This window comes from Schistocerca cancellata, chromosome 1 (genome assembly GCF_023864275.1).
Source record: "Schistocerca cancellata isolate TAMUIC-IGC-003103 chromosome 1, iqSchCanc2.1, whole genome shotgun sequence".
In the NCBI taxonomy this organism is placed as follows: Eukaryota; Metazoa; Arthropoda; class Insecta; order Orthoptera; family Acrididae; genus Schistocerca; species Schistocerca cancellata.
Genome location: NC_064626.1, coordinates 302,511,413 through 302,535,111, shown reverse-complemented (window position 1 = coordinate 302,535,111; position 23,699 = coordinate 302,511,413). Strand labels below are relative to the sequence as shown.

The 23,699-nt window shown below is 39.5% G+C and overlaps 2 protein-coding genes across 11 annotated transcripts in view; one reads left to right on the top strand and one right to left on the bottom strand.

Annotated features, from left to right (window-relative positions):
• Window positions 1–10,992, bottom strand: part of LOC126172355 (citramalyl-CoA lyase, mitochondrial-like) — a 224,401-nt gene extending 213,409 nt beyond the window's left edge. For 6 of the 10 annotated variants that reach the window (XM_049920880.1, XM_049920875.1, XM_049920876.1 and 3 more), the window contains exon 1: window positions 4,547–4,688. In XM_049920880.1, coding sequence (XP_049776837.1) covers window positions 4,547–4,587 — 41 coding nt within the window. In that variant the 5' untranslated portion in view covers window positions 4,588–4,688. Of the gene's footprint in view, window positions 1–4,283; window positions 4,403–4,546; window positions 4,691–10,970 lie in introns of those variants that run through there. The other 4 variants (XM_049920883.1, XM_049920882.1, XM_049920884.1 and 1 more) reach the window with 4 other exon arrangements.
• On the top strand, window positions 5,141–23,182 carry LOC126172338 (importin subunit alpha-1). Its single transcript, XM_049920871.1, has 11 exons — window positions 5,141–5,292; window positions 6,014–6,091; window positions 6,279–6,444; window positions 6,520–6,667; window positions 6,745–7,000; window positions 7,351–7,489; window positions 7,563–7,738; window positions 7,811–7,993; window positions 8,348–8,530; window positions 22,510–22,659; window positions 22,853–23,182. Exons 2-11 carry the CDS (start codon window positions 6,023–6,025, stop codon window positions 22,946–22,948), a joined length of 1,566 nt encoding a protein of 521 aa, XP_049776828.1. The 5' UTR covers window positions 5,141–5,292; window positions 6,014–6,022; the 3' UTR covers window positions 22,949–23,182.
• Window positions 23,183–23,699: the final 517 nt, after the last annotated feature.

The following is a 23,699-nucleotide window of genomic DNA, read 5'->3' as shown; positions in this document are numbered from 1 at the left end:
TAGCTCTTTTATTAGGCAATATCCTATGATAATCACATCTGGTTCGTGTATTGTAATTATGAATGTCTATATATTACACTTAGCCCACCATTCTGTTTTACAAACATAACAGTCTTCAGGATGTGCAACAAATACACAGACAGTATATTATAATTTTTAAAGAAATCTCTGCAGGACTGACATTTACTTATATTGGCAATTATTGTAACTGTTCTCTTTTGAAGCCTGAATATCCTACCCATGTACACTGTGGGGGTCCCTCCTGAAATTTCAATCCCACACTGCAAATGCGACTGAATTAATCCATAGTATACTTGTTTAAGGACAGGAGGATTTATTAGAGTAATTAAGTAAATGTTAATGCTAATCTTTTTACAGATGTGGCTGATATTCTCTTTCCAAGTAAGATGTTCATCAATCACAATGAATAAAATCTTATGTATATCAGGTGTTTCAGCTGAAGAAAGAGATTAGACTGGCTATAATTCAGCAAGAACTTCATTACAACAGTTTTGTCCTCATTCAATGTAAGTTTATTCATTAAATGTAAATTTGTTTATTGTTATGAATATAATAGAGGGAAACATTCCACGTGGGAAAAATATATATTTAAAAAGAAAGATGATGAGACTTACCCAACAAAAGCGCTGGCAGGTCGATAGACACACAAATAAACACAAACATACACACAAAACTCTAGCTTTCGCAACCAACGGTTGCCTCGTCAGGAAAGAGGGAAGGAGAAGGAAAGACAAAAGGATATGGGTTTTAAGGGAGAGGGTAAGGAGTCATTCCAATCCCGGGAGCGGAAAGACTTACCTTAGGGGGAAAAAAGGACAGGTATACACTCGCACACACACACATATCCATCCATACATACAAGACACAAGCAGACATTTTCCTGACACTGTCTGCTTGTGTCTTGTATGTATGGATGGATATGTGTGTGTGTGCGAGTGTATACCTGTCCTTTTTTCCCCCTAAGGTAAGTCTTTCCGCTCCCGGGATTGGAATGACTCCTTACCCTCTCCCTTAAAACCCATATCCTTTTGTCTTTCCTTCTCCTTCCCTCTTTCCTGACGAGGCAACCGTTGGTTGCGAAAGCTAGAGTTTTGTGTGTATGTTTGTGTTTATTTGTGTGTCTATCGACCTGCCAGCGCTTTTGTTGGGTAAGTCTCATCATCTTTCTTTTTAAATATATATTTGTTTATTGTTAGTTATTCTGTGATCAGTTCAGAGTTCTCTTTATTTCTTTGTTAACACTAGTGGATCAATACGGCCCCAGCTACTAAATGATTCACCATCAGCATAATTCACTAGCTTTGAGTTTTTCAGGTGTGTTATATCATCAATATATACAATAAACCAATATGGCCCAAGACTGCTTCCCTAGGGAACTCCCTAGTTGAGAGTTGTGTGTGCTGGTTTTACTGCTAGGATTTTACTTTCATTCTTACTACATAGTTTAGCACACTGTCCTCTGTATTGAAGATACGAACTTACGAAGTATAGTGCTACTTCTCTTCCATCCTAAGTTTCTAATTGGGATAATAGAACTGCACAATTCACAGAATCAAAAGCCTTAGACAGTTCAAGAAAGGTCTCAATGACTTCGTTTCCTTTATCAAGTCTGTTTAGAATAACAGTAAGCTATTAAAATCTATGAGTAAATAAACAGTGATGCAGAAATTTTACAAACAGTTCCATTCACCATTTTGACTTGGGTCTTTCAATGCTCATGGAGATGTACGAGACAGGTGAAATATCCTCTGACTACCAAAAAGAATATAAGAATTCTAATTCCAAAGAAAACAGGTGCCAATTGGTGTGAACGTTACCGAACTACCAGTTTAACAAGTCATGGTTGTAATGTATAAACACAAATTCTTTAAAGAAGAATAGAAAAACTGGTAGAAGCCAACCTCTGGGAAGCTCTTTTTTGATTCTGGAGAAATGTGGGAAGGCGTGAAGCAATACTGCTCCTCCCCCCCCCCCCTTTTCTTAAAAGACAGCATAACAAAAGGCAAATCTACATTTATACCACTTGTAAAGTTAGTGTTAGTGGCAGCTTTTGACAATGCTGACTCGAATATTCTCTTTGAAATTCTGAGTAGCAGGGCTACAAAACAGGGAGCAAAATGCTATTTACAACTTGTACAAACCAGATGGGAGTTACAAGAGTCGAGGGACAGGTAAGGGAAGCACTGGCTGAGAGAGGTGGTGTGACAGGGGTTGTAGTCTACCTCCAATGTTAAATCTCGAGCAAGCATTAAAGGAAAGCAAACAAAAATTTGGAGAAGGAATTAAAGTTCAGGGAGAAGAAATAAAATGACACTTTAATTCTGTCAGTGACAGCAATGTGCTTGGAAGTGCAGTTGAACAGAATGGACAGTGTCTTGAGTGATGGATATAAGATAAACACACCAAAAGCAAAATAAGGATAATGGAATGTAGTCAAATTAAATAAGGTGATGCTGAGGTAATTAAAGTAGGAAAAGAGGCTCTAAGTAGTAGACGAGTTTTGCTATTTGGGAAGGAAAATAACTGATGACGGCTTCAGTAGAGAGGATATTAAATGTAGGCTGGCAATGACAAGAAAAGCCTTTCTGAAGCAGAAAACTTTGTTAACATAGATCTAAGTGTCAGGTAATCTTTCCTGTATTTGTATTGGGTGTAGTCATGTACGGAAGTGAAATATGAATGATAAACAGAATAGATAAGGACAGAAGTTTTTGCAGTGTGGTGCTACAGAAGAATGCTAAAGACTAGACTGTTAGATCATGTAACTCATATCGAGTTAAGGGAATCCATACTATAGCAACTTGCAAGTAGCCATAAAAAAAGAGTTCCAGTTCTGACCCTGTTAATAATCTGTGCAATACCAACTTTTAAATAACTTTCATGAAAGAAAGACATCCAACAAAATAACACCTTATTTTCTGTGTTGGGTTGGGGGGTTGAGTTGGGTTGTTTGGGGAAGGAGACGTGACAGCAAGGTCATCGGTCTCATTGGATTAGGGAAGGAAGTCGGCCGTGCCCTTGGAAAGGAACCATCCCGGCATTTGCCTGGAGCGATTTAGGGAAATCACGGAAAACCTAAATCAGGATGGCAGGATGGCCAGAAGCGGGATTGAACCGTCGTCCTCCCAAATGCGAGTCCAGTGTCTAACCACTGCGCCACCTCGCTCGGTACCCTTATTTTCTCCTTTCCAGGAAAGCTGGGGGGGGAGGGACGACGAGAGCCGCATCCCCTTATTGCATCGGGTATGGCTGCCCTTGTGAGGACGTACCGGCACTGAACAGGATCGGGGAAAAAATGAATTTGAGGCACAGCCTGACTAGGATCAGTTGATAGGACACATTCTCGGGCAATACGGGATCACCAATTTAGTACTGGAGGAAAGTTGTGAAAGATAATAAGATGAACACATTAAGCAGATTCATAAGAATGTAGGCTGCAGTAGTTAATTGGAAATGTAGACACTTGCACATGAGAAGAGTAACAGAGAGTTGCATCAAATCAGTCTTTGTACCAAAGACCACGACGACATCATCATAATTGAAATCAAGCACTTAGATGCAAATCTACTATCAGTGGCATCCCCAAGGTATCACCACTGTGCACAGAGCTTACAATGATGATGAACTGGCAGCACTGGCCGGATGATAGTACAGAACACTGGTTTCAATAACGTCGTCCCCCCCTTTACTTCCGTCACCAAACAAAAAACAACACACAGGAATACAAAACAGGAATATGTAACGAATGCTGCTAAACGTGGCATTGGCAGATTGATTGTGCTTGAAAAATAAGTTTATGCAAGACTGCATATATTGCTTCATCCCTATCAATGAAAAATATTCGTGCTTTAACATTAATTAGTCGTCGCAACACAGGTCCTGTAGCCATTGTTTATAGAACTTCGGCTATATGAGATTTAACAACGCAGAAAAAAGAATTTATGCAAACATTCTCCCAAAAACATCTCGCAATACGCCCGTCATCGGACGGTTTTAATGACATGCATGTGGCTAGAAATGCGGTTAAGTACGCCTACAAATTCGTCTACCGGTATCAAATACACTGGTTTAATTAGTATAAAGTTCTTCTTAAATTACAACAACATTTTCCCATAATGCACAACATTAAGCTAGTGACCAGTTACACGTTTGATAAGGAAGCGATGCTAACGAAAGCAAATATCCTGTCGTTAAGTTATCATGACTTATCACTATATATCTACTGAGTTCTTCAGTCGTTGCCAGGAAGTGTCAATACGTACGTGGTCGCTAATTTTATACCGGCGCTTCTCTAAATCAAGTTGCATGGTGTCAAAGAAATCACTTTTGACATCCAACAATTATGACCAGGACTACGTTATACTAAAGTTCCCTGGATCGCCTACAAGAAGAAAATCATACACTGTCGATGTTACGTTTGATCTCTAACAACTTTTCTAAAATGCTATAATCCTAAATGTTTCCGTCAAATAATAGGATATTGGGAGACGAACATACAATCTTGATTCTTTAACGTGATTCCTACCTTGCGCCAATGACATTCATAGGCAACAGCATCCTAAACATAACTGCCCAGATAGAGAAAAGAAAAAGTACTCATATTTACTTCTCAGTTAACCGAACAGTCTTACAAATAAAACAATAGCACATCGTGCAACATATTAAGAAATACGAAGAAGAGGGAAGACTCTTCGGTTGGGCATGGTTCTGAGCAAATTGAAGTAGATATAAATCTACTGCACTGATGAAATGAAATTTCATTCCTAATATTTTCCGGAACTAGCATTCAACGAATAGTTGCACACTGTTGACACAGTGTGTATTTTTACACAGTGTGTATGTGTTGTCAAACACGTACGACATGATCACACCTATTATATCCATCTTTGCCGGCATATCTTTTGATACTGAAATGAAAATTTCAAGACGAAACTACAATAACAGTTGTTTTGCGACAAACCGTTTTAAAGCTGATGCTCATATGTTTTTCCCATATATTATTAATATAATTTCAAATTTCCCTGCTTTCAAAGTATTTCTTTCAATTCCCCCCTCCAACCGTTAAACTGGCAGAAAACCTGTAACGTTTTTCCACAGTGAACCAATCACGTGAAGGCAGCGATACAGCACGTAGCCAATGAGAAGACAAGTCCTCGAACATTTAAACACAAATATCGTTGTGCTCGGTGTCTTGCTGTCTTCAAAGAAGTGTTGCGAGAAGATACTTTCAGAAGTAGAGTTGGGAGTTGTGAGCTATCGTCTAAGTGTAAGGTGAGTGTCAGGAATGAATTTTGCGTGTTCAGTAAGCTGTTCGAAGTATTACTTTTATTTAATGAGTTGTTATGCAATAGGAAATGGTTTGATTGCGATTGCATTTCGTTGTATCTCGTATTTATCATTTCTCTCAATTCGCTGGCTGTCAAAATGTGTTCGAAACATTTGTATGTATAAAAGCCTTTTACCCGGTTTGGTAAAACTAAGAGTTGTACACAACTGAGTGCTGACTCCTGGCTACTATGATTACTAAAGCGTAGTTATATTACCGGTATGTGAACGGACCACACAAATTCTAAATACTTAACCCTAGTAATTGGATTTCTCTATTTGCAGTTAAAAATTGTTCCGTGTACTTCACTGATCTAGGAAATGAGAACGGAAAGAGATGTCAGCCTCACATCCCGTTGATAACTATCACAGATATGTTTAATTTTTAATAGGGGAGTCGGGGACAACTGCTTTGTGTTCACTTACGATTCTTGTGGAATTTCAGTAACGCCTGTTAAATGTCAGTAAACCCTTATCGTTTCTATATACACACAAATTTGAAAGTATTGAACGTAGTTAATGCTATTAGCTTTGTTTTAGCTGTGACACTATACAGCTTTTACAGCGTAGCTACTTCTCCTCCATTTCTTTTGCTGTTGTGAAACAACACTCAGAGCTTTGGTAGAGCTTAAGTAAATTATCTATTAAACTTTTTCACTTGTTGCAGGATCTAAACATGCCTACTCAAGAGAATGATGTGCCAAATAGGCTCACAGCCTTCAAAAATAAGGGAAAGAATCTTGAAGTAAGTACACTATAAGCTACGTACATTCTAAACTTAAAAAAAGCATATGTATGCTGTCTTGTGTGTATTGCCTGTAGGAGGACATTGTTTTACCGTAGCAAAACCTTACTGTGAGATGATCCATGGGTGAATAAAGATTAGTGTAGTCAGTCTTTTAGTGCTGTTCTGACTCTAATTGAACTTCTAGGAAATGCGTCGGAGGAGGAGTGAAGTTAGAGTGGAGCTTCGTAAGGCCCATAAAGATGATCAGTTGCTTAAGAGGAGAAATATTGCGGACTTTGAAGAACCTAGTACACCTCTTCAAGACAATATTCAAATGCCACAGACTATACCAGTGGATGAAATAATAGCAGGTAAGTTTAGATAGATTTTGCAGTTTTTTCTGCAAATTTTTAAATAAATTTTCTACTCGAGATTTTGTGTTCCAGGAATGTCAAGCAGTGATCCAGATGCACAGTTCCAAGCAACACAAGCTGCCAGAAAAACATTGAGCAGAGAGAGAAATCCACCAATTGATGTCATGATTGAATGTGGCATTGTTCCAAGATGTGTAGAGTTTTTGTCATATCACCACAAGTAAGAAACTTGATTATAGCAATCAGATGTTGGAAAAAAATAAGAATAAGTTATTCATTTTGGGTATCTTTCTACAGCCCATCACTCCAGTTTGAAGCCTCTTGGGCTCTAACAAACATTGCCTCTGGAAACTCTGAACAGACTTATGCTGTTATTAAAAGTGGTGCTGTTCCCAAATTGGTTGCTCTGTTATCTTCGCCATCTGCTCATGTTGCAGAACAGGCTGTGTGGGCATTAGGAAATATTGCTGGTGATGGACCAGTGGCAAGAGATCTGGTTATAAATAATGGAGCAGTGCCTGCATTGCTTGAACTTATAAGACCAGAGACAGCAGTAAGATTGTCAATTTTTTTTTCAGTTTTGTAGATTTTTCACTTAAAACATTTCCTGTAGACTATATATATATATATATATATATAATAGAGGGAAACATTCCATGTGGGATATATATATATATATAGTAGCCATTTAGTCTTATCAACTCTGGAGCAGTGCTCATATTCTAAGTAACAGCAGTTTAAATTTGGTGTTAGTGTTTAATCTTAACTAATGCGTTGTTCTAAGTCAACAGTAATTTTTCTTTTTGGATCTCCTTTAATAGCACTAGCCTGTAAAGCCAAAAATGTTTTTGGCTCTGATTCTGAAGCCATTCCTAATTTAACTGATGCAAATTTATATTGCAGGTAACATTCTTAAGGAACATAGTTTGGACTCTTTCTAACCTTTGTCGAAACAAAAATCCACCTCCACCATTTGAAAGTATCAAAATGTGTCTTCCTGCCTTAAACAAGTTGCTAAACTATGGTGACAGTGACGTGTTGGGTAAGTCTGAAATTCTATTTAAATTGGTTAGCGTTGGTTGACACAGAATGTCAGTGTGAAATGGTTGTTTCAGCGGATACATGTTGGGCATTGTCATATTTAACTGATGGCACGAATGACAAAATCCAAGCAGTAGTTGACATTGGTGTTGTCCCAAGATTGGTGGAACTCCTTTCCTTTAATGAAGTATCTGTCCTCACACCAGCTTTGCGTGCTGTTGGTAACATTGTTACAGGAAATGATACACAGGTAAGTGCATTTCTTTGGTCGTAGAAAATGTTCAGGGGCATTCATAAATATAATGAATCTTAATTATTGCAGACTGATGCAGTTATCAATGCAGGTGGTCTGAAGTATTTAGGTCAACTGTTAGATCACCCACGGCTTAATATAATGAAAGAGGCAGCTTGGACTGTGTCAAATATAACAGCTGGCAATGTTGACCAAATACAGGAAGTCGTGAAAGCTGGTCTTGTTGAACCATTAATAGCAGTTTTGACAAAAGTAAGTTTCATTCCTTCATTATAACAAGCTAAGTAATTAACAGTTGTCAGTTTTAACAATTCTGTGCAGTGATTGTCATGTATAATTGGATTTCTTCACTAGGATAGTACAGCATTAGAGTGACTTTTAATTTGTGAAGAATAAAACCATATTATGGTTATGAAGATTCCTTTAACTTGTTGCTTAGTTTCAACTTTTCAGAAGTTAGTTGTATGTAAATCCTTCCCAAGCTTCCTAATACTTAAGTGTTGCCTAGTACTTATTTTTCCATTAGGCACTTCAGTTTAAAAATATACTATAGATCTTAAATGTTTCTTAGATGAACATTGAAAACACTGTTAATTTTACACCCAGGGAGATTTCAAGTCTCAAAAGGAAGCAGCTTGGGCTGTGACAAACTTCACTTCAGGAGGGTCTGCAGAGCAGATAGTACACCTTGTTCGATGTGGAGTGTTGAAGCCATTTTGTGACCTTCTTGACAGCAAAGATTGGAAAACTGTATCTGTGGTACTAGATGGGTTGGGAAACATCTTACAGGTAAATCTATTTACTTTCAGTTGCTTATTTTATGTAGTTTGTCAAAGAGATGATTCTCTTGGTGTGATTTCTAATTTCTCCTGGAAAAAATTGTAAAGTCAGTAATTTCAGAATACTCCCTCATTCTAGAAAATAACATACTTTTGTCTATTCCCATAAGATTGGTAATGCTAGAGACTGAACTATAGCTAAAGTACAAAATTTCTTTGCAGGATATGTGCTAAGCGTTGAAATTGAAACTGCATGTACATTTTTGTCTGTGTACCTATATGGATTAAACTGCAAAACTGGGTTAGAGGACAGTGCTCATCATTAATTGGTGTTCACCAGTCATAGCAGAAAATTGAATTTCTTTGAAAAAAAACTCTAAGCCTTCGACAATCTTGCCAAACATTCAAAGGGGTCAGGGCAAGGATAGATAAAATTTAAATGTGTGTACATTTTGGATATATGTGAGGAATAGCAATCAAATGTGAATAACTTCTTGTTGAATACCGTATTTACTCGAATCTAAGCCGCACCTGAAAAATGAGACTCTAAATAAAGGAAAAAAAGATTTCCCCGAATCAAAGCCGCACCTGTAATTTGTTTTAGGCCGCACCTCCAAATCGAAACAAAGTTGGTCCATTGTAATATGAGACACAATTTAGGTAGAATGAATGACGATACAACTACAGTAGTTTGGTTCGAGTTGTAAGCTTAGCAGTTAAGCTTTACCAGGTAGCCATTGCTATGCGTCAGGCGTTCCGTCCGTATTTATACGGGTACCCTTCCTTTTTCACGTGCTTCGTCTGGTTTGAATCGATTGGTTATTTTGCTTTGATCTGATAAGCGCCGTTTTTTCTGTTACAGGTGTTTACGTCACTCTAAGCTGAAAATGCATCACTGTACTGTGTCATGCATTGTTTGTCGCATTCTGATAGTGCGTGTTTACGGCCTGTCGCCGCTCGTGGCATGGCTTGCTTTTGTGCGCGCTACCGCCGCTTACAACTAAAGAGGCGAATCGTCTCATTAGCGAAGCAATGTCAAGAGACTGCTATTTGTTGTTATTTACACTGCTGCTTTCTTTGAGAATGATCAACAAGAACCAAATAATAGGCTGCGTATGATAGAACGAGAGTTAGGCGAAAATTTTTCTCCGTTTGAAAATCTTTGCAGCCACTTCTTTAGTACATCAAATTCTGCACAGAAATTAGTCGTCTTAGATTTAAAAATCCAGTCAGTTGCATTTCTGACTGTATCACTATTAGGCATAAGAATAATACGAATATAAACATGACACGATAAGTATATTCTTCCGCGTTTGCTGTTGTCTCACTCTAGTTCCATAGTTTATTAGGCAGACAGGATTTAAATGAGATAGCAACAAACACGGAAGAATACATGGCAAAATGTTTATATTCGTATTATTCTTATGGTGAATGGCGAAGAGAATACTGCTTGTGATTAACATTTCATCAGGTTACTATTAGCAACAATCTCTTCTCACAGGTAGGAAAAAATTCAGAACGTAGAGTTGACCATATTGACAAACATCCCAAACAGTCTTGCCAGTCGGATTTTCGTAGAACATTGAAATTCTGCTACATTCGAAGATGAAAAATACGGAATTTGTATTTACTTCGTTGGATAATGTATGAAAATGCAGTGGTCGAAACTCGGGGCGGAGGAAAAAAGCTCGTCTTCCACCTTTTTTTTAATTACTGACACAAAGGTTTTGGTGCCAGTATTTATCTTTGTGCCTACAAAGCATGCCTGTGTAGCGCTACATATATTCGACGGCAGAAGTTAGTTGTGGCGGCACCTACCAACAGTTTTCAGAACTTCCGCTTGCTTTGCACTCGATTCTAAGCTGCAGGCGGTTTTTTGATTACAAAAACCGGAAAAAAAGTGCGGCTTAGATTTGAGTAAATACAGTAGTCTTAGTTTTACAATTCTAAAACTTGAATAAAGAAACTGGCACTCAACTGTGCAGTTAATGAGTCTTGCACGCGTCATAAGTTGCTTCAACAGTGTTGATGTGCCTTACTTTCAAAGATGAATAATGCTGCATTCTCAAAGCAGTCTAGCTCTTGTGAGAGATTATTGCATGGAGGTGATCCACACATTTACTTCAAAGCAGCAGTTAATTTGGTTTGGTTAGGTTATAAATAATTTGGGTGCTTTTAGTAGAAACTTTACTTTTTGGGGGGGGGGGGTATTGTTAAATAACGATGTAAATAGAATCCATCAGTTTAGTTTCAGGATAATTAAAACTGCAGAGTATTGCAGACTGGCAAGAATGTAAAGTAATATGTACCATAATCTAAAGTTTCAGTTGATGTTTAAAGGGTTGTCAGTGTGTTATCTGCATATGTTATTGGTTGCTACTAGAAACTAAAACTGCTACAGAAATTATTTGAAATACTGCCACAGAACTATTAAAAGTAAACTGTTAAACTTTTGCAAGTTTGAACTAAAATGAGCTGAATACTGTAGCTGAAACTGGAAGCTCTATTCCTGGTGCTGTTCACTTACTGCAGCTTAGCTGGTAGCTATTTCTGTAGACGTATGAAAATACTTGTCTCCAGTTCCTATGCTCGTGAAATATTGTCTCCTACTACCACTAGTCCGGCACATAAATACCAACTTTCAGGTACGTGTAATGGACAAATGGTTGGTCCCTCTGCCCTATTCAGTTACGTGGTCAGGTCTGATATAATGTGGAGTGTAGTACTCAGTACAGCAAACAGATGGTGCTATCCACTATTTGGCAGTGCTGGTATCAGATAAGCAGTTATTAAAATAGATGCTACTTCTCAGTAACCAGTTATTTCTATCAGTTTTTGCTCCCTTTGGTTGCATGGTATATTGTAATACAAATTAGGCAGGAGATAAAGGCTATAGTTAATTTTCAAATTGTGTGGAGCAATAGCGAAGAATTCATTTCATTTTAGGTGTCCTTTGGTAGGCGAATCTTGTGCTCTAGAAGCAACATCGACAGCATAAGCTAGAGCTTGACGTGTCCCCAGTATTAAATAAGAGAGTCTGCCTATAATTTGTCGGTATCAGTAGCTGGTGGTAAATTATCAGATATCCATCCAGGCTCAATTGGTAATGATATTGGCTTTGCATCAGTCATATACCTCTCTTTTCATGTATGCAGTCTGATTAATCTTAATACAATCATTAAATCTTTGTACTTGCAAGCCAAGATAACAATCCACTTCACCTACTTTATCAAACTCCTGTAATTGTTTAGTGTAATTATAAACTTTCACAAGGTCCTATTATCAATCCATCATCCACATAAAATAAGATTGAATTTTCATTAAAATACATAAAAGGATCAGCAATACTCTCCTGAAAATTTGATTTTTAAGATATAGCTTTACACTCTAACAATACGCTGTTTGCTTTGGTCCATACAAGCTTTGAAGCAATCTGCAAGCATGGTCTGTGCCATCATCATAACCTTGTGGTTGTTGCATGTAAATTTCTTCCTCCAGTTTACGATTAAAGAATGCTGTATTAACATCAAATTGATTTCCCAATCTCTTTGAACAGCAACACACAAGAGGACTCTCTTTCAAACCTAACCACAGGACTGAAATTTTCAGAAAAATAAAGCCCTGGTCTTTGACTAAATCCTTTTGCAACTAGCCTTGCTTTGTACTGTACAAAGTCATTGTTATTATCAAATTTAATTGCTAACAACCATAGATTTCCAATAGCCTTCCTTCCAGCTGGTAAATCAACTAATTTCCAAGTACCAGCCTTTTGATGTGAGTCCATTTCTTCATCCATTGCAGCTTTCCAATATTTTTTTAAATCTGAAGATTTTGCTGCTTCATTGTAGTTCCTTGGAACTTCTCAGCATCATCATCATCTTGGGTTGCTCAGGTTCACCTAGGTAATGTCGGCCTTATAATTGTTTGTCCCCTAAAACTTTACCATCTGCATTTTCAGTTGCTTCTGCATGATCTTGATTCAGCCAGAGGCTCAGCATTCATTTGCTGGGTACGGGCTTGTCGACCCTGGGGTTCCTGAGCTGGTGACTGATAAGTGCCGCCAGTCCCCTGTCACCGTAAGCTCTGGGCATACTTCAGTGACCACCGTGCGGTGCGACGGTGGAACGTTGTGTGTCTTAGGGAATGGGGATCTTGCTTTGACCACCCAGATTGTGAGGATGGAATAAACCTCTATTAAAAAAAACCTCAATCTCAAGGTGTGCTGTGCAGTGATAAGATGCATGGCTGTTGATGTGGAACAGTTATTGGGCAACCTCTGGGAAACCTGCTGCACCTCAGTTGTATAAGGCTTACCCAGGCACATGGGGCTCTGTCTAGGTGGACTTATAGTTCCCTAGCTGCTCATGGGACCGAGAAGGATCCTTCGAAATCCTCTCTTCCTCCTCCCAGCAGAAAGGGTGGGCCGCTGGAAGGTTCTAACACCCAGTCTCTGAAGAGGGCTCGTGCAGTCAGTCCCTCTGACTCTGGCACATCTTTAACAAGTCAAGTCTTTAGTAACAGAATGCATTCTGGTAATCAGAATCTGTTTGTCATTGTGAAACGGAAGGAGGGTAGTTTTGAGAAGGTTTCACCCATCTATATACAGAATGGTCTGGAGGGCATCTGTGGCTCCTTAACTTCAGTGAAGTGTTTGTGTAATGGGACCTTGCTAGTGGAAACTTCAACTTCCCAGCAAGCAACTAACCTCAAAGCTGCTAAATGGCTTGGGGGTATGCCATAGACACTGAATTGCACAGCACCTTGAATTATAGCAAAGGTGTTGTGACATGCCGGGATCTAGTCGACTTTCCCAAGGAAGAACTGCATCGTGAGTGAAGTCCAGAAGGTATTGTTGTTGTCAAACATATCATGAAGAGGGATGATGGCAGTCTTGTCAAATCCGAAGCGGTTATTCTGACTTTCAGTAGCACTAAACTTCCTGAACATGTTAATGCTGGCTTCCTTCGCCTTAGTGGGAGGCCTTATTTCCCAACCCCAATGTGCTGTTTTGAATGCCAGCATTTTGGGCGTACCATATCAGGGTGTAAAGGTGAAACGATTTGTGGCAGCTGTGGTAAAGCTGCCGATGAAGGAGGTGGTTGCTTGTATCCGGCCAAATGTATCAATTGCTCTGGAAACCACCCTGTTTGGAGTAGGGACTGGTGAATATTTTTGGAGGAACGCAAAGTCCAGGTAATAAAAAAAAAACTAAGGGTATCCCCTATGGTGAGGCCAAAAAGATCTAAAATTTTATGCAACCTCGCACATTTGCTACATCTTTTGCATCCATGGTTCAGAAGCATAGTCCAAAAACCGATGCCTCAACGCAGAGGTGGTGAGTGGCACTAACACTTGCAGATGTCTGTGCACTTGCAACTCAGCCAGTGTTTCAGAGCCTGTAGCCCCTACTCGAACGGCAGACAAAGGTACAGTGGCGAACTTGAGCCAGCCCCTGGCGCCTCAAACAGCTGAGGCTGTTTCGAAGCCCAGTATGGCCGTTACCACTCCCATGTTGACTCCACCAAACTGCAGAAACCTCCTGTACAGCAGCAACAGCAGGTCAAATCCCGTGGTAAACTGTCTGAACATATGGATGTTTTACGTGAGGCTTCATCTGACTTTTCCCCAGAGTTGATGGAATACGACGTATGTGTGGGGCAATCATCTCGCCCCACGGCTGTCCCTCCACCTGCTGCAGTCTCCCCACCCCATCGGGGAGACAAGATGAAGTGCTACCCCCATCATAGGTGGCTCCCATACTTCAGTGGAACTTGCAAGGGTTCAGGACGCATGTGGAGGAACTTTGTCTGCTCTCTCAGGGTAGACCACTGTGTCTCCAGGAGACTTATTTCCATCCATCATACTCCCCTGAGCTAAAAGGCTATACACTCCACAAAAAGGACGAACTGGGTGGAGAGAGAGCTAGAGGAGGTGTAGGTATTTTCGTCAGGACGGACCACCACTCCTCGCCTCTCTCGCTTAAGACTACTTTACAGGCCGTTGCTGTGTCCGTGCACGTGAGTCATCCATTGACTGTATATTCGCTTTACTTGTCCCCACATGATGCAATTGATGAAGCAGCCCTCATCGACATTCGTACCCAGCTCCCCAGACGTTCATTATTTGTGGTGATTTTAATGCTCACAATGTGCTTTGGGGCTCTGCAATTACCTGCCCCAGGGGTCGAGCAATTGAGTGGCTTCTCCTGTCATCTTGTGCCTACTTCCTCAATGGGACAGAGCACTCATTTCTGCACAGCAACTGGGTCGTTCTCTGCCATTGGTCTCTAGCTTTGCTCTCCAGCTCTTGCCGCCAGTGCTCACTGGGAAGTGGTTGCTGACTTGCACGGCAGTGATCATTTCCCAATCGGGATTCACCTGCCAGATGGCGTGGGCCCCGAAAGGAGACCACCAAAATGGGTGCTCAGTGGAGCCGACTGAATACTTTATAACCAGTTGATCCCATTCGAACACTGTGCGAATGTTGAGGCATGGGTGGATCATATTACCAAAACGGTCCACCACACTGCTGCAGCATCCAGGCCACCGGAAGAGGCAGACTGTCCCTTGGTGGAGTGCCAAATGCCACTCTGCAATCAGGACCAGGCGTGCGGCTCTGCGTCGGTTCCAGTGTCGTCCAACTGCTGAGAATCTTGCAGCCTTTCGGGTGGTGAGGGCAAGATGTTGCCGCATTATTAGTGAGAGCAAGAAGAGGTCATGGCAACAGTTCCTGAACACCATTAATCGTTCCACCAAAAGTTCCATTATGTGGGAGACTAGCAGGAGAATTTCTGGCAGAGGGAAGGAGGTGCCCCATGGCTTCTGTAATGAATAACGGCACTCTCCACACGGATCCGCAAGACATCACCCAGACTAAGGCAGTGTATTTTGCCATGGTTACTGCAACAACCAGTCAGGATCCAGGTTTCCAGCACCATAGAGTTGTTGCTGAGAGGTGTAGTCTGGACTTCCAGTCCACCTCTCATGAATTTTACAACTGCCACATTTTCTATGTGGAAGCAGGATTCTGCATTGTCTGCAGCTCATGACATATCCCCTGGTCACGACAGAATCCATTACAGTATGCTACGGCACCTCACAAGGAGCAACAAAGAAATCCTCCTCGGACTTTTGGATGTCAGGTCACTTTCCTGACTCGTGGCGTGAGGCAGTTTTAAGTTCTTTTTTAAAACCTGGGAAAGACTGCATGAACTCGAGTAGCTACCATAGTGTTGCCCACACTAGTTGCATGGGAAAGATTTTGGAGCATATGGTCAGCCGCTGCTTTTCTGGATGTTAGAATCCCGGCAACTCCTTAGTCGCTTTTGGTGTGGGTTCAGGAGGTTTCGTTCCATCTTCAATAACCTTGCCCTCCTGGAGACGGCTATACAACAAGCTTTCCTTTGCAGTCATCACCTTCTAAGTGTATTTTCTTACATCAAAAAGGCCTAAGATACCACTTGGAGGTGTCTCATCCTGGAGCAGCTTCACAAATGGGGTTTTCGTGGTTGTCTTCTTTTTATTCAGTCTTTACTCTCTCCATGATATTCTAGATACCGAATTAGGCGACGTCCTGTCTGATCGCTTTGAGCAGAACAGTGTCCCTCAGGGTAGTGTTTTAAGTGTGACTCTCTTTGCCATCGCTATTAATAGCATTACCTCCTGTCCAGTGTTCCTTGTTTGTGGATGATGTCTCTTTGTTTTGCTCTTCTTCAAGCCTTGCAACGACAAAACATCAGTTGCAACTTGCTCTTAGACATTTGGATGACTGGGTGCAGAAAAGTGGTTTTAAGTTTCCCACTGAGAAGTCTGTATGTGTTCTTTTTCACCGTTCTCGTTCGATTTTAACCTTTCCTGAGTTGAGGATGAGGGACACTATCCTTACTTTTAGACACAGTGAGATTTCTGGGGCTCATTTTTGACTCGAAGCTTACGTGGTTACCTCATCTTAAAGACCTGAGACGACGGTCACTTAAGGCTTTAAGTATTTTAAAATGTCTTGGCCACAGTACATGGGGAGCTGACAGGACTTGTCTGCTCCAGTTTTACAGGCTCGATTATGGGTGTATGGGTCTGTGAGGTCTTCTTACTTAGATGTTGGACGTTGTGCACGCTGAAGGGCTATGGTTGGCCACTGGGGCATTCAGAACTAGGCCCATACCAAGCCTCTGTGCAGAGGCTGGTGAACCGCCACTTCATATGCGGCAACAGCTACTTAGTGTGCCAGACGTATAAAACTTTGTCCACACCACACACACTTGCATACCATACCGTTGCTCAGCCTGCTCTGGCACGGCTATTTCATGACTGGCAATGTGCGACTCAGTCCTATGGGATTTGCTCACAGGATTGCCTCTCTGAGATGTCTATGGCTGGTCTTCATGTTTTATGTCACAGTTGGAGCAGATTTCCACCTTGACTCCTCCGGAGAACCAGACTTATTTTAGATTTGCCTAATTTTAAGAAATTTTACATTCCAATCTGTTTTTCAACATTTTAGATGTGCATCATGGTTTCACCATCATTTGTACTGATGGCTCCAAACAGGAGAATTTCCTTGGCTGTTCTGTAGTGTTCCCTGATCATGTTACCTGGCATCGCCTCCCTGATGACTATACCATTTTCGCAGCGGAGCTCCACGCGATCCTGAAAGCACTGGAGCAAATGAATCGTGTTCGGGGCAATCGATTTCTTCTCTACTCAGATTCTTAGTGCCTTACAATCACTTCAGACTCTGTACCCAACTGAAATGGTTCAGACGATATAAGACCAACTGTACTTGCTCCAACAGTGGGGTAAGGAGGTCCATCTGCTGGGTGCCTGGTCATGTAGGAATATGGCGCAATGAACAGGCCGATCAGGCTGCCAAGGAGGCCTGCAGAAAGCAGGATGTGGGTCAGTGTCCTATTCCCTTGCAGTCTATCTCTGCACTCCACAGGAGGTGCATAGAGTTGTGGGAGGAAGAATGGCTGGCGGTGACAGCCAATAAACTGCGCTTGGTGAAGTCAACAACTCAGCCGTGGCATTCCTCCTGCCGGTTGCTCTGGCAGGAAGAAGTGACCCTCACACGTCTTCGGATCTGGCACTGTCCTCACACACATAGCTTTTTATTACGGTGGGAGGATCCTCCATTTTGTGATGCTTGTAGTGTGCACATCTGTCCAGCACATTTTAACAGTGCATTTTATACTGTGATGCAAGGGCAGAAGCACAAGTTGATGGGGATCTGCCTTGTGTTTTAGCTAACGATGAGATGTGTGTGTCCAGGGTTTTGGCTGAGTAGCAGTTTTGTGATGTCTGGGCTCTGGCCTAAACTTTTAGGCTTGAGGTTTTAGTGTATTGCAGAGTGGCTGACTCCTCCTTCTTTTTTTTTTTTTTTTTTTCCTTGCGATCAGCCAGCCACCTCCATCAGCTATATTGTTTTAGCTCCCTCTACCACTTCCTGTGTTGTCCATGTTTTACTGCTGACGACATGCTTTGTCCCACGCTTCAGTGTGGGTAGGCACATATTTTTCAAAGCTTGTTACGTGTGTTTTATGTTCTGTTTTTATCTTACTATTCTGAGTATTTTGACACCCGCCTGACTCTGCTACTGAGCGGGTGCTGAAGGCATTCCTGTTGTGCGCCCAAAAACCCTCTTCTTCTACTTCTACTACTACTACTACTACTACTACTGCTACTACTCCTCAGCCTTGTAATATTTTCTTTGGATATTTCGTCTTCATTAGAATCAGATGTTTCTGTATCATTCATAGTCAATAATGTTAACTAATCTGGTAACATCTCTCTTAAATGATTGCTTCAATATTTCATCCTTGATTTTTTACATCTCTGCTAACAATAACTGAATGCGTATCTGGAAGGTATACACGATAGCCAGTAATCATAACCAACTATACAACATTCGAAAGGTTTGGCATCAAACTTTGTTTCTGTGCTGGAATCCAGACAAAACATTCTATCCCAAATACTTTTAGATTAAACTGGCTCTTCGTTCTCAAAAATAATTCTATTGGCGTCTTTCCTTCAACCTTCATTGGCCCAATTTGGTTCATAGGAGTAGCTGCAAGTACAGCTCCCCATAAAGCTTTCAAACTCCTTGCCACCATCTGTTCAGTTCTTTAATGGTACATTGATGTGTCTGTGGCATATCAGATCACATTATGTAGCCGGTGGCCATGGATGCGCTAGTGCGTCTCGTTTGTTTCCTGAAAATTGACAGTTTAGAGTACTACATTGTTATTTTATATTTAAAAATAAAACGAAGCATCCTACTGACAAATGACGTAGTGTATGGCATGTGTGTTTGTCAGCATCATTTCCATAGCATAGATAAAGTTTCTTGAACCAGCATATGGTTTTTCGTTCTGAGTGGTAATAGAACATCTGATCGTGCCGATCAACTCCAGACATAAAATTATTGTAGTTTCAAATGGCCAAGGGCTTGGATTTCTTCTCCTTTTTGTCCTCAACATAAAACATTTCATTTGTAAATGCATTAGAAATGTAGCAAACCTCCCTCTTATCATGCCACTTACCTATCATAACTCCTTCTGCAAATCTTGCAACTGCTTCACCTTTTCGTAATTTTGCCTTCTGTATTTCCTTGGGTGTATCCTTCCTATTGAGTTCCTGTGCAGTGAGTCTTCTTATCCAGGAGCAACTTAGCCAATGTGAAGCTATTATAATAATTGTCCATGTACACGTGATGGCCAGCATTTAACTTTTCATCCAGTAAATGAGCAATTTTTTTGCAAATGCCCTCTTCCTCCTAGATCGTCCAGCATGCCAGTGTATACCACAAATTTTAGGACCATTCCAGTGGTAGTTGTCAAAATATAGCTTTATGCCATATTTGTGCCTTTTATTTTTGATGATGTATTGGTGGAAAAGTAATCTTCCACACCAAAGGATCATTGATTCATCCAGTGACAGTTCCCGTCCAGGGCACATCCTTTCATTGAAAAATTGATAATTGGGCGTATTTTATACAGCCTGTCGGATGGTTTTGGTTTGCTCTTTCTGATTTTCAGAAAAATGCAATGCACATAGTATTAGAAGAAAATATTTCGTGAAATATTATCGGCAGTTCCTTTAATGTGAAATAAAGGGTCCTTTTCCAATAGTCCTGCAACTTCCACATCTTTAAATTTCCCATGTGCAGAAAAACTCCAAAGAACACTAACAATCTTTCCAACAATTTATTCATGACTTTTTTGGTTCCCACAGAAAGGAATAATTCAGTTGCGTTTTGATTTGTTCCTTCTACAACTTTCAATAGAAATTCATCCGTCAGCAAAAGACAGAAATAATATAAGGGAGTGTTTCCTGATGGTTAAATTAGCAGTCCCTAATTTTTTTTTATAAACGGGCAATTTACCATTCCATTCCAGCTGGCCTGCTTTCCCATGCAACACTTGTATCAGCTGCGTTACCACTCCTTCTCCCCTTTCCCTGTCACTTGGATTCACAGCCATTTCTACAGTCTCATCTAAATGATGGTAGCCCTAATTTCCACGTTCGGCAGTTTTAGAAGTTATCGAAGGCTGCAGACATCTAAAGATTTCGCATAAAATTTTTCTCAGTATGTGCTGTGCTTGCAGCACTAGTCATCGGCTTTGCAATCATCTCATGATTATTGTGAAAAAATTGTCATGTTTTACAGTAGTAAGTTGACTGAAACAGTCAGGAACGTGAAATTGGTGTTTCTATTCAACATTTGGTGCTAATTTCAAATAGGACAAGGTCAATAAAGTAGCATATTTTCCGAAATTGCTGCTTGAGGTTGCCCAAAATAAATTTACTGCATTCATGCCACTGCAGTTTGTCTTTGATGTTAAACTAGGTGCTAAATATTTCACTTTCAAGCTTGATTACAAAACATTTTGTGCTGGATATCTAAATGGTAAAATTTGACAAAGGGTTGGTGTTATTTCTCAATTTCTTCAGCATTCCATTAGGAACAGATTTCTATTAGGTGCTTTTTGTATTTTAATGCATACTATTTAGCTTCAGATGTTGTAAATCCATATTTGTATAAATGGATGCAGTAGTAAATTAAGGCCATATGAATGGGAAAGCTTGTACTGGACCACATTTGCTTTGCTATGAGCAATTTAGAAAAGTTGGTAGTAGTGAATAGTGATATGAAAGTCGGTTAATAATTGCTTGAATAATTGGAAAATCAATTGGAAAGAATAGCCAAGAAAAATTTGAAGGTACAGTGAAACCCCACTTTTACATTTTTCGAAGGACTTAAAAAAAAAATTGTGTGAAGTTATGCATGTGATACCCACTTGCATTTTCACACTTTAAGTGATATATGTACACAACTTCCATAAAGAAACTTTTCTATTATCTAATAAAAACAGCAGATGTAACTGGAACTGACAACTGCCTGGGTAGTAGGAACATTTGACTAGATTTAATGTCGTAATTGACGTTTTTGAAAGCCTGTAGCTAGTTGTGTAAATTTTTTTCACGCCTAGCATAGTGCATTTCTAAAAAAATTTTCTTGTTGTAAAGGGCAAATATGTAGGTAACTATTGTTTGCATGTGTTCTGCATCTCACCTGTAGTTGTCTTTTTGAAGTTATTGGGTACTATGCCTCCTCAGTTATATAGAAAACCACACAGTTGGAAACTCACTCACATTGTTTAACATCGCAAAAAATGCATATGTAAATACTGCACTTAAATTCGAGAAACACATTTAGCTCATTATGAAAAAGTTGTGTAACTAAACTGTGTTTATACTAAAAAGTAAATACTTGAGCAAAGCAAAAGTGAATGCCAATGTGAACTAGCACAAGTGGCCAAACACCGAAACACGCTAATTTTGATTCAACAAAGGTGACACGATGATCACAATAATCACGAAAATATTTGTGCAGTGGGGACAGTTCGGAAACAGTTGTTGTGATTGATCAGAACATATTTATTCGAGCAAACGTAGTTACTTCCATCAGGCACGAGGCAGAGTACAGCTTGGCAGTAGAAGGAGATATGGCACGAATTGTTGTTACTGTTACCAATTTACTGGTTAAATTGGTGGCACAAGTTGACTAAGAGGATCAATTGGTAGGACATGTTCTGAGGCATAAAGGGATGACCAATTTAGTATTGGAGGGCAGTGTGTAGAGTAAAAATCATAGAGGGGGCCAAGAAATTAATCATAGGACTAGCTATTACATAGTTTACAAATTAGAATTTAATTCATTTGTTCATAAATTTTCAAAACATAAAATGGAGAAAGTATGTGAATAAATCAAATTAGTGATGTGCATTAAAATTAGAAAATATAGCCATTGGTTGTGTGTACATTAAAAGGAAAATGGTACATGGTTTGCACTGTCTACACTTACTATAAATGCATGCATATTTATTTATTTATGATCTTAAATCTTGTCTGGAATACTTTTAAAAGTGGAAAAACCAGATCTGAATAATACAGCTCCAGTCAAAAGTATCTGCAGGTTATGAAATGCATAAATTGTAAATGGGCAAGCCATCCACAATTTCATAATTAAAAACTTTGAGCAGTCTGTTTACCTATAAGAGTAAGCGTGGTATATGATACTCCATTAATCCTGTGAGTGGAAATTCTCATCTCGTTGGTTTAGATAATGTTGGCACGTTTTTGCCTGACCTTCATGGCACAAAGAATAGGCAGTTTGAAAGATATTCTTCTATTCTGACAGTAGCTGCAAACTTTTTAATTTCAATATTTTAAATTGGCCTCATATTTGAAAAGAATTATCAAACATACTTTAGGCAGTGGATATTATTTATGCTACTTAAAAAATTCAATGAAAATTCTGAGGTTCTGTGTGCTGGTGACTACATTGTTACCATTTCATTTTTAATAACTAAGCTGTTAATTACATTATTCCATGTTTTCCTTGATGAACTGAACTAAAATTATGTTCCAGTAGTGAACACTATTATAATGAAGCTATCAGTAACTTGACATTTTTTCCCTCTAATTGTAGACTGCTGAAAAAATGGGTGAAGTTGAACGTGTTGCTATAATGATTGAAGAATGTGGTGGACTGGATAAATTAGAATCTCTGCAGCAACATGAAACTGAACAAATTTATCAAAAGTCATTGCAGCTGATAGAAACTTACTTCTCCGATGCTGTAAGTAGATAACTTAAATTGCACTCGTGTTGTCTTGAATATTGCATTGGGTGGGGTGTGCTAGTTGTTAGCTGTAGTATTAGCTTTATATTGGCCATATCACACAAATAATTGTACGAAATGTTTACTTGCAGTTGCTTGAGAATCTGGCTTCCATAGTCCTTTAAATTTTTTTTTTTTTTTGTAATTACAGGATGCTGAAGACTCAAACCTGGTGCCTTCAGAAGTAGATGGTCAGTTGGATTTCAACAATTCTGATAAAGTCCCTGAAGGTGGATTCTCCTTCTAAAATTCTATGAAGACTGGTTTCTACAATTTTTTGTGAATGCAGTTGTGGGGTTGTATAAATTGTTATTTAGTAATTTTGTATTGCAATGCTGCATTTTTACTTTTTAACTTTTCGATACATTGACACTTCCTAAATTGTAATTTCTGTGCATTAGATATAGACATTTTTGTATTTTCTTGCCTTCTGTCACTATCTTTTTGTTTTTGTTATAATTAAATAATTATTTTTTAAAAAGCTGTTTGTTTTTTCGGCCTCAAATTCTTTCTCACTGTTTCAAAGGTAACAACTTTCACATTCTTCGCATTTCATAAGCCAACTTTGCTGATCAATTTACTGAGAAGGCTTTGTTTTATAGTGTTAAAATCTGAATGAACATTTAAAAAATGTGCGTAATAAGGCAAAGTGCAAAGTTTAAAATATGACATTCAGAAGTTTGTTTGGGTGCTACAGTTAACATCAGCTGCTACAAAATGACACTTTGTTTTTTCCCTGTAACAGTAAAGTAGACAAATCTGATAGTCTTAATTTATCTAGAATTCAGTGAACTACCTTTACCATACATTAACTGGAGTAAACTTTTCTATTGTCTTGTTCTTCTGCACTCCAGTTGACCCCTCTTAAGACACAAATGACTGTTCAGTTGGCAGCCTTTAGTTTTTGAACTGTTTTGCATTAACTCTAAGATTTACTGCCATAATTAAAAGCAAATCCTGCCTACCAAAACCACTAGACAAGTATTGCTGTTGTCATT